The 11340-nt window shown below is 36.2% G+C and overlaps 2 protein-coding genes across 2 annotated transcripts; one reads left to right on the plus strand and one right to left on the minus strand.

Annotated features, from left to right (window-relative positions):
- Window positions 1–3244: 3244 nt before the first annotated feature.
- Window positions 3245–8690, plus strand: LOC120134728 (homeobox-leucine zipper protein ATHB-15-like). Its single transcript, XM_039151193.1, has 18 exons — window positions 3245–3783; window positions 3995–4156; window positions 4369–4469; window positions 4611–4701; window positions 4896–4991; window positions 5080–5193; window positions 5275–5358; window positions 5471–5626; window positions 5717–5791; window positions 5959–6065; window positions 6141–6333; window positions 6536–6721; window positions 6855–6935; window positions 7041–7175; window positions 7269–7594; window positions 7942–8047; window positions 8145–8294; window positions 8402–8690. The coding sequence occupies exons 1-18, from the start codon at window positions 3577–3579 to the stop codon at window positions 8546–8548; spliced, it is 2517 nt and encodes an 838-aa protein (XP_039007124.1). The 5' UTR covers window positions 3245–3576; the 3' UTR covers window positions 8549–8690.
- Window positions 8691–9652: 962 nt separating this feature from the next.
- On the minus strand, window positions 9653–10384 carry LOC120134542. The gene has a single exon (XM_039151009.1). The coding sequence runs from the start codon at window positions 10292–10294 to the stop codon at window positions 9980–9982; it is 315 nt and encodes a 104-aa protein (XP_039006940.1). The 5' UTR covers window positions 10295–10384; the 3' UTR covers window positions 9653–9979.
- Between the last annotated feature and the right edge of the window lie 956 nt (window positions 10385–11340).

Here is an 11340-nt window from a genome sequence, read left to right on the forward strand (position 1 = left end):
CTTGATTGTGACACATGTCACATAATAGGGAAAAATTAATGTTGTTGACAGCCCAGACACCTAAAGTGCTAACGTTTATACCGTTAGATATTAGAATGAGTAAAAAAAAGTAGACACTTATTTGACACAAATGTATAGTTTGAACACTTATTTGGGCATTAAACCTTGTTGTTATTTATTGAGGTATCGAATTCAAGTACCATAAATTTTAGAGATACGAGCGTTTAATATCAAATGATTAATAATTATCTTTGGATATATATTATATTATACTTATCCATAATTATATATATATATATATATATATATATATATATTATTTTTAAATAAATTATATATTTAATCATAATTACTCGAGGAAATGAAAATAAAATTTAGTGGAATGAAATCTGAGAAAATAAAAAAATAGTTAAATAAACCGATGAAATGTATTTGTTTATAAAATATTGATTTAGATAATAAAGTAGTAATGAAATTATAAGCTTCAATGTTTCGTATAGTCGTAATGCTATTATCGAGAAGAATCGTAAGTAGGGTATGCATGTAAACGAACGGAAATTAAGCAAACAGAATAATCGTTTGACGGGAAATTCGTTTTTATTAAACGAACGAATAATAATTTTTGTGTTCATTATTAATGAACGAACATGAACAAAGGGCTCGTTCGTTCATTTGCGTTCGTGAATGTTCGGTAATATGCTCGTTTATGTTCGTTCGTTTATATTCGTTCATTTATGTTCGTTCGTTTATGTGCGTTCATTTATGTTTAGCTCAATCTCTCTCTATACCTATTAAAATATTAAATTCCAATAATTATTATGTTCGTTTACATTCATTTATTTTAAATACAAATATAAAAACTCAAAACAATTAAATATATAATAATCATAAGGAATAAAAAAAATCTATTTCATTTATGTTCGTTTACGTTCATTTATTGTGTTCGTTTACGTTCGTTCATTTGTGTTCGTTTACGTTCATTTATTGTGTTCGTTTATGTTCGTTTACATCCGTTTCTTTATGTTCGTTCATTTGTATTCGTTTATCATTTAAATGAACGAACATAAACGAATACAAATAAGCTACATTCTTTAATGAACAAACACAAATAATAAAAATTCGTTCGTTTATGTTCGTATTCATTTATTTATTATATTAAATTAAACAACGAACATAAATATATAGAAATCTTGATAAAGAGAGAATGGTGGCTAGGAGTCTTGAATAAAAGAGAGAATGGGGCCAGGGAGTCTTGAATAAAAGAGAGAGTTGGAAATCGAGACGCATGCAAAAATCTCATCATGATGTCTACACTTATCTCTTACCATTGTATTTTTCTTCTTCTTAATTTTGTATATACCCATTTCCCCCATCTTTTTATTATTTAACGCTTTTGCCACTCCCCTCTCCTTTTTTATGCTTCCGACTTATACGAGTATTTTATTGAAACCAATTAAAAATTTAAAGTTTGCATGAGAATGTGATTTTTTTAAAAATATAATATTATAATGAGCAAATTGTTTATCGCGTGAGTAAATTATATATTGGAATTAAATTTTTGTACTATATTCATTAACGACGTCGTTGTAACATTATGGCGTTTGAGATCATTACGAAGAGAAATTTCGACAACTAAAGCTTTGAATTCCATAAGAAAAATAAATAAAAGAAATACCAAGATCCTCGTCTTTACAGTTCCACGTGGCGGAGGTAATGTTTTTATACGTGGATACGTGTTTATTTTGAAATATAATAATTTTATATTAATCATTTATTTATTGATGAAGTTTATTTTAAATTTTTATTTAATTATCTTATTATTAATATATGTTGACCTTAAAATATATTTATAAAACTATCACTGTCAAAAAAATAAACAATATCAGAAGAAAAATGACCGAATTGTTTTCGTGCTTTACAAAAACACTTAAAAGATTGAACATCTATCCTAAACTGCATATAATTTGAACGTCAATTTTATATAATAATAATTGAGAAAACGTAACATGTTTTTTGTATATTTTCTTAAAAACCATATACGATATTCTTTCTTTTTAAATTATTTATTTCGCCCTAATTAAAAAATATTCTCCAACATTCTATATATATATATTTTTCAAACCATTATTTTCATCATTTGTCAAATTATTTATAGAAAGAGCCATTTATCGTCATATCGTATTTTTAAGGCAAAGGGTTAAAAGAGTAATCGCAATCAAATCTCCTGACAAAAGAGGTTATAATTAGAGGAGAGTATTTAAGCATTGTGTTTGAAGCAAAGGGGAGGGCAAACAGGACAATTGATTTATAAAACAAATCAAAATAAGAATATAAAAAATAAATCTCATACTTTACCGCCGTTGGTCTGCTGTTATGCACAGTGAAGTAGATCTCTCCCCTCTCTTCCTATGTTTTGTTTTCACTTCACAGTGATGAAGCCAAAAGAAGTGACGAACCAATGAAAATCTTTGCAGATGTAAGAACCAAATATATAAATACCAAACTATAATGAGTTGAAAATAAAATAAAACCCTCAAAGCTAAAGCAATAGCCCATCAAAGCACTACTCTCTCTCTCTCTGTCTGCCCATTCTTACTTTTTTTTGCCTTTCGGACGCCCACCATAACCATTTTATCAACAACAATTCTTCTACTGTTCTCTTATGTTTTCTTAATCTGGTTCGGTTGTGTTTTGTAAATCTTTTTTGTTCGAAAAGAAAAATTCTAATGGTGAAGAGTAAAGCTATGGTATTTGGTTGATGAATCACCGGAAAGAAATAAACTATGTTCCAGAGGTTAGGGACGATTTGGGTCTTGCCCGAAATAGAGACCGGTGAAGCGGTGCCGTGAAGGTGGTTCTTTGGGTTTGAGCTGGATAAATCTCTGTTTTTCACGAAGAGAGATAGAGAGAGAAAAAAGGCTGCTTTGAATCCTGAGAAAAGTCGAGCTGGAAACGTTTCTTTTGCGTTTTTTTAAGGTCCGTTTAATTTTAAAGGTGGCATCTTGGTGGCTCAATATCGAAAGGTTGGATGATTGGAATTGTTAACTCTCCTAGGCCAAAGTTTTTTAATTTTTGTTTGCTGAAAAGAAATGGTTGGGTGAATCAGATCGGTTATTTGGGTTTAGAGGCTCCGATCCAAGTATAAATCTATCTCCAATCAGGATATAGTTGTCCCTTGTTGGGTTTTATTCTTCTTGTCCTCTTTATTTCTCTTCTGCATATCTAACATTTCACAGTAAAGCATTGAACAATTCCGTAGTCTCAAGATTCAGGTACTTGTGTGGAAAATCTAGTTGAAAGCAAAAGAAGAAGAAAATCCATTTGTGCCCTCTTAGTTTCCAAACTATGAGCCAAGGAAGATAGAGACAAAGCAAAAAAAACCCTTCTTCTCCTTGGTTCTTCTTGCTGGGTTTTTTTCAAAAGTGTGAACTTTGGTTATTAGATTGAGTTTTGTGGTTTGTGAAGTTACTCGCGGTTTGAGGAAAAGGAACTGCAAAAGTTCGTGCGGTATTAGGAAAGGTCGGCTATTTGGGTTTTTTTTGGTAGCTGTGAAATTTCAAGGGTGAAGTTTGAAAGATGGCAATGTCCTGCAAGGATGGTAAACCTGGGAGCTTGGATAATGGGAAATATGTAAGGTACACACCTGAGCAGGTCGAGGCCCTTGAAAGGCTGTATCATGAATGCCCTAAACCCAGTTCGATTCGTCGGAAGCAGCTGATTAGAGAGTGCTCTATTCTCTCCAACATTGAGCCAAAACAGATCAAAGTTTGGTTCCAAATAGAAGGTTTGCTTTTGGTGCAATTGCTTAGTGCAACTTATGTGTTTCAATGAACTTGTAGTCTGTTTTATTGATAATGATTCAAGAAACGAATATAAGCAACTAGTGAAATATGGATTTTTAGTATTTGTTTTGTTCTTGGTTGGTCAGAATTTTTTTTCAGGTGGAAACTATTAAAATTAATAATGCACGTTATTATGTATGTTTGGATTTGTCAGATGTAGAGAGAAGCAGAGGAAAGAGACATCACGCTTTCAAGCTGTGAATAGGAAGCTGACAGCAATGAACAAGCTTTTGATGGAGGAGAATGATAGGTTGCAGAATCAGGTCTCACAGCTGGTGTATGAGAATGGTTGCTTTCGTCAGCATACTCAGAATGTGAGAATTTATGCTCTCTGTCTTAGCTTCTGGGTGGTTGCTTCTAGCTGTAATTTTTTCTTTACATCTATTTTGTTTAAGTACAACAAGAAAACTAGATATTTAACTGTTTGCCAATTCAACTAAATCGGTACTGAATTTGCATTGATGTACTGTAAATGAATTTATTTACATGGAAATTCAGAGAAAAAGATTGGATTGTCTACTTGCAGGCGACCCTTGCAACCAAAGATCCTAGCTGTGAATCGGCGATGACAAGTGGTCAACACCGTGTGACACAGCAGAATCCTCCTAGAGATGCTAGTCCTGCAGGGTTTGATCCATTTCTTTCATTGTGCTTCCTCCTTTCGCTACCTATTGGCATACCTAGTTGTATGCCGAGAAGTATGAAGAGGATTTTTAATGAGACATTCTATTCTTATAAAAAAAACTGATACTTGTAATTCTTTTCCAGGCTGTTGTCCATTGCAGAAGAAACTTTAGCAGAGTTTCTTTCAAAGGCCACTGGAACTGCTGTAGAGTGGGTCCAAATGCCTGGAATGAAGGTATATCCTGACCTCCCCCTAATATTTTCAATAATCCCAAACCTTCCCGAGGACTTATTTTATTCTTTAATGGTTTGCCGTGCCTTTCCTGAATTGTAACTTTCTGGGTAAATTTTGAGTTAGAATGCAATTGCTTCGTTAAGCAGCATTTGGTTTTTAATCTATTCTCTGTATCTCCTTTTTTACTTGAACAGCCTGGTCCGGATTCCATAGGAATCGTTGCTATTTCTCATGGTTGCCCTGGAGTGGCAGCACGTGCCTGCGGCCTTGTGGGTCTTGAACCTACAAGGGTAAGTCTAATTCTCTTTGTAGCCTGTTAGAATGTCTTCTTCACATTGAAGTTAAACTTTACAGTTCAAACAATTATGCTCCTTCCAGGTTGCAGAACTCCTCAAGGATAGGCCTTCGTGGTTCCGCGATTGCCGAGCTGTGGATGTTTTGAATGTGCTGCCTACTGCCAATGGTGGGACCATTGAGTTGCTGTACATGCAGGTGAGGGATCACTACTCTGTTGTGTTTGCAAGACTTTGTTGGTTCTTTGTTTAATTATTACTTCACATTTTTTGTATATAGCTCTATGCGCCAACGACATTGGCGCCTTCTCGCGACTTCTGGTTGTTGCGTTATACTTCTGTTCTAGAAGATGGAAGCCTCGTGGTATGTGAATAAGTTGGTTTATTTTGGATATAATACAATGAATGGCACAGGCACACCTACCTTTTATCTCATAAATAAAATCTCTTTCATAAATGCCTTTTGCATTGCTTAGGTATGTGAGAGATCTCTGAAAAATACTCAAAATGGCCCAAGCATGCTTCCAGTGCAGAATTTTGTGAGAGCAGAAATGTTTGCGAGTGGATACCTTATTCGCCCTTGTGAAGGGGGTGTTTCAATCATACACATTGTGGATCATATGGATTTGGAGGTATGCTTTTCTATTTTTATGTAAATTGTCTTCAATGTTTTAAACTATATGTATTAGCTAAACTTAATTGGAATGTTTCTCATCAACCAGCCTTGGAGTGTGCCAGAAGTGTTGCGCCCTCTTTATGAATCATCAACAGTGCTTGCTCAGAAAACGACGATGGCGGTAAAATTGGTTTTACAGTTGGCATTTATGTATTTTTCCCCTTCTCCTTTTGGTGTCATGAAAATCTCAAACTGTTTGGAGGAAGGCTTGTATATTCATGATTACCATAGCTGCAGCTTTAGAAAAGCGGTGAAGATATACATTTTTTTTTTCTAATTTTCCTTTAGGCTTTACGGCAACTGAGGCAGATAGCTCAAGAGGTTTCTCAACCTAATGTGACTGGCTGGGGTCGACGACCAGCAGCCTTACGGGCACTTAGCCAGAGGTTGAGCAGGTTAGTTTCGAAGTTCTTGTCATAAAGTATTTTCTGCCTGTTAAAATTATATGCCATTTAAACGATTCGTAACAGGGGTTTTAATGACGCTGTCAATGGTTTCACTGATGAGGGGTGGTCAATGATGGGAAACGATGGCATGGATGATGTTACTATACTTGTGAACTCATCTCCTGACAAGCTAATGGGCCTCAATCTTTCATTTGCTAATGGGTTTCCATCTGTCAGCAATTCAGTCTTATGTGCTGTAGCCTCAATGCTTTTACAGGTGAGGATGCTTTATATGTTTCTGATGAACTACTTGGCGATGCTTACTATAGAGGGCTTTTTCTTTCCCCACCTCCCATCTCTGTCAAAACTGAAAGTCATCCTATTATCTGAATATTTCTAGAATCTGCATAGTTGCAATTATCATATTGACATGTCTTTATTTTGTTGATATATATTTTGCTCTTTGGTGTCTCTTTTAGAATGTTCCTCCAGCAATCCTACTTCGTTTCCTACGGGAACACAGATCAGAATGGGCTGACTGCAGCATTGATGCCTACTCAGCTGCAGTTGTTAATGTTGGTCCCTGTAGCCTACGAGGATCTCGAGTAGGAGGTTTTGGCAGTCAAGTTATACTTCCCCTGGCACATACTATTGAACATGAAGAGGTAGGAATATTGAATTTATATCACTTAAAATGCTATTAGTTTCAAATTTTGAACTTTCTGCCATGATGATTTTGCCATTTGGGTTTTACTTATGTTTAGTAATGTTATGTGACCATTTTTATACTATTATTAGTCCTTAGAGGTGATTAAATTGGAGGGAATTACGCAATCTCCTGAAGATGTACTAATGGCGAGAGATGTTTTTCTCCTGCAAGTAAGTATCGTTGTTTTCACTCTACTTGTTATGTGACCATGTTCTCTTTGTTATTTTCAAGACCTATGTTTGCATAATTCACTTTACGGTGCTATTGTTTTATAGCTATGCAGTGGAATGGATGAAAATGCTGTGGGCACCTGTGCTGAGCTTATATTTGCTCCCATAGATGCTTCTTTTGCTGATGATGCACCTCTTTTACCTTCTGGTTTCCGTATCATTCCTCTCGATTCTGGGAAGGTTAGACTCTTTCTATTATGATGAGTCGGTGCTTTTCTTTCTTTTCCTTCATCTTTTGTGAAGTTTCTTAATAAGCCCCGGAAAGTGATGCAGGAAGCCTCTAGTCCAAATCGCACTCTTGACCTAGCTTCTGCTCTTGAGATTGGGCCAGCTGGAAATAAAGCATCTAATGATTGTTCTGCTGGTGCTGGCTGCGTGAGATCTGTGATGACCATAGCATTCGAGTTTGCTTTTGAGAGCCACCTTCAAGAACATGTAGCATCTATGGCCCGACAATATGTTCGTAGCATTATATCATCAGTTCAGAGGGTGGCATTGGCACTTTCTCCATCATATTTAAGTTCACAAGCTGGTCTCCGAACCCCACTAGGTACTCCTGAAGCACAGACTCTTGCACGTTTGATCTGTCAGAGTTATAGGTACGTCACCCTGCCTCATCTTTCTGGGATGTATTTTATTCCTTGAAATATTATTTTGATATGGAGTTGGAAAACTGGATTCAACCTCAACAGGCTATTTGCCTGAACTATGAAAGGGTAGCAGAAGAAACATGATCGTTCATGTAGTGTCAAATGGGGGATACCTATCATTTGGTCTTTAATGCTTTTACCCTTTGTGACGAGAGATTTGAAAATCTGACTTGTTGAATTTGTTGTCTACTGTTGCATTGATATCTTGTACCATGCATTCATAAAACGTTGCATTTGTGATAGTAACAATTGTGGGAATATTTTGAACAAGGTATGATTTGTTAATAATTTTGCAGGGTCTACATGGGCGTTGAGTTGCTCAAATCCAACACTGAAGGGAGTGAATCTGTTCTCAAGACCTTGTGGCATCACTCGGAAGCTATCATGTGCTGCTCTCTTAAGGTATGTGTGAAGTACATATTTCCTCCATTTCATACCTTTGTGTTGTTTTCTGTAAGACTTTTTTTTTTATATCTAAAACTAATAGATGTTTCTGCAGGCATTGCCCGTTTTTACATTCGCAAATCAGGCTGGTCTAGACATGTTGGAGACAACCCTGGTTGCTCTGCAGGACTTAACTTTGGAGAAGATATTTGATGAACATGGACGAAAGTCTCTCTGCACGGAATTCCCACAGATAATGCGACAGGTCTAGCATTTCATTCTGATTTTGATCCTGACAGATCATCCTTAAATACAAAAACCCAATTAATGGATAGCTAGATTTTACGGAGTTGTTTTATTTTGTGGTGTTAGGGATTTGCTTGTCTACAAGGTGGAATATGTTTGTCAAGCATGGGAAGACCAGTTTCATATGAGAGAGCAGTAGCTTGGAAAGTGTTGAATGAAGAAGAGAATGCTCATTGCATCTGCTTTATGTTTATCAATTGGTCTTTTGTCTAAACTTTTGCACCCTCGTGGTGAGACAAAATTATCGGACAATGTTTCGTTGGTTTGATTGTGTAGTGGCAAAAACCCCTTATGTTAAATCTTCAGGTCTGTTATTCCTCCGTACTTTTAATGTAATGAGTATTTTATGCTCGAATCAGTTGGTGTACTGTGGGTGTGAAACTATATTTGTGCTATTCAGGATTTTAGAAAGTTCAGTTAGGTTCGATCTGATTGCTTTGGTCTCGACTGTGAACCAGACACTACACATACAACGTGTTCTAGTTTTTTTTTCTAGTGACAACAAAGTCCATTGAAAGGACCGTGGACCACCAATGTTTGGTCTTCGAGGGCCACGTTTCAACTGTTAAGTATTGTTGGATGGTTGAAGACCTTGAAAATGTTAGCCAATCAATTTACTAACTCGAAAGTTGGTTGTGAAGCCATGCCATGTGCCAACTGTATTGATCTGATGGAGAGAACACCCGTTCAAAATCTGATATGATTCACCGACGGTTGGTTTTCGGATAAAGTCGGTCCAAAAGTTACGGATGAAAATTAGCCTTTTATTATTACTCCTATTTCCTTTTTCCTTTATTTAAAAAATGGTATCTTCTATGTTTATTTCAAGACACATTAGTAATGTATCGCCGGTATTCTACCATACAAGAAAAAAATGGTACTTAAAATAATATGGTTCATTTATTGATGTATATGGATTTAATACATGGAAATGGGATACAAACTTAAAATCAGTAAAATGGAGGAGCAGAGGACGCCGACCCTTCCACAAATACTGTTTAACATCAGGACCTAGCTGTTTTTACTCGAAAGAAGTTACCATGCAACACAAGCAGAATGTTCGTGTGTTGGAGGAAAAGGGATTCGAAAAAAGCATTTGGAGCATCCCTAGAAAAACCCAGCTATATACCCACTTAGCGGAAAGGTGGTTTAAGCTTTTGGTTACATGTAGGTCAGTGACCTGTATTAGCAAATTAATAACAATAATTGGACCAAACCCAAAAAGAAAACTACCGAGTTAATAAAAGGTTTGGCCCACACAAAGGGAGGAAAAAAATAGGTTAATAAAAATATTATTGACCATTATGATGGGGTTGGCCTCTTCTCTTCTCTTCTCTTCTCTTCGCTTCTCATCTCATCTCATCAGTTTGGAGCATTTAGATTGTTGATGCCCCTTGTAATTGCTGGAATGCAACTGGTACTTCTGGCAATCCCACCATTCTTCTGAGTACCTGATCTGTCCCTAGGGCAAATAGATTTTGCCCTAAGACTTTTCGCATCTCTCGAACTCTTCCTCAAAATCTACCTCATGGCTTCAGCTGTCAACAGAGCTGGATAAGCCCTCCCAATCTTGTTAAACCTAGCACATGTGTTCATATGTGCGCTCAAGCCTTCCTCTATCTTCCCTCCGTTTTTCTCCATCTCTTATTTCACCGCCTCCGCACACAGTCCGCATATCCATTTCCCCAAGAACTTGTTGCGGATTCGCTCGATGTATTCCGGGGTGTACTCTTCGCTCATCCCGCAACACTCGAACTTTGCATCTTCCACTTCGGATATAGGCGGCAGCTGGTTCTCACACGTTGCGGATGTTTCTTTGTAGTTATCGAGCACTTCCTTGCTCACTTGGAAAGTGATATCGGATACGGTCCGGTGGAGGCTGTCCTTGGAGAGTTTAGGTGGCAATGGGAAGTTGTTTGCGTAAGTGCTAGTAGTAATAGCATCTCCATGTGGTGCCATTTTAATGGAAACTTGGCATGAAACTGAGGATTGAAGCTTTAGTTGAACTGAAGAACCTTAGAGAAGATACTTTGTCAAACTCAAATGATCGGTTGATAGAGAGTTAAACGCTTGAAACTAGGTTATTTATATAATGTCCGAACCGAACCGAACCCTTTCTTTTTGTACCTTACAAGTGACATTTATGTGTAGACTCACATGTCGACTATCGGCTCAGAAACATGCTAGATTTTTCAAGAAATGGCAACTTGCCTTCAACTTTTGGGTTTAAAAGCTAGCTGATTTTTTTTCTTAATCTAGAGGGAAGAGCCATCATTGTCATGTCATGGAAAAGTTTCAAAGATATTTTTTCGGTGTTCGTCTTCACCACTACTCTTCCATTTAGGGCAGTTGATCTTCGGGTGATGTAATTAATATGAAGCTTTTATGTTCTTTCTAGCTTTTTGAAGAAATGAAAATAAAACCCTACTTACTTAGATGTAGGTGGGGCATACAAACTTCAAAAATTAAGCTGTATTTGAAATAATTTGTTATTCCAAAATTATATACATACAAATCAAAATCTACATGCATGAAAAATACATAATTTAGTTTATTGAAAAATTGATCTTTGTTAAGCTTTAAAAATTAAATTGAAATAAATTGTTTATATAAAGCATGCAAAATATAGAACTTTAGCCATATTTGCATCTTATAGCCCAACCACTTATACTTTTGAAGGACAACCCCAGAGCTTAACGACTCACGAGAGAAGCAAGCTAAAAGGGGATAAAATCAAAACGTGATGAACATAAAAGGCTTAAATACGATTATAATTTTAGAAATAATCAAATACGAACATACTTGTTTCTAATTGATAACCACACAGGAATCAAAGACGGTAAGAGAGGAAGAAAGGTAGTTGAAGGTCCAAAACTTGCACGGTTGTAAATGTGCAGCAACATGTGGATTATGACAATGAGATGCTATGAAATTGATTATAATGAATGTGACTTAATTTCATTAGGTTTGTGGCGTCGCCATCCTCATTTTGTTATATTTGTAGA

Source organism: Hibiscus syriacus, unplaced genomic scaffold, assembly GCF_006381635.1.
Source record: "Hibiscus syriacus cultivar Baekdansim isolate YM2019G1 unplaced genomic scaffold, ASM638163v2 tig00000144_pilon, whole genome shotgun sequence".
Taxonomy (NCBI): Eukaryota; Viridiplantae; Streptophyta; class Magnoliopsida; order Malvales; family Malvaceae; genus Hibiscus; species Hibiscus syriacus.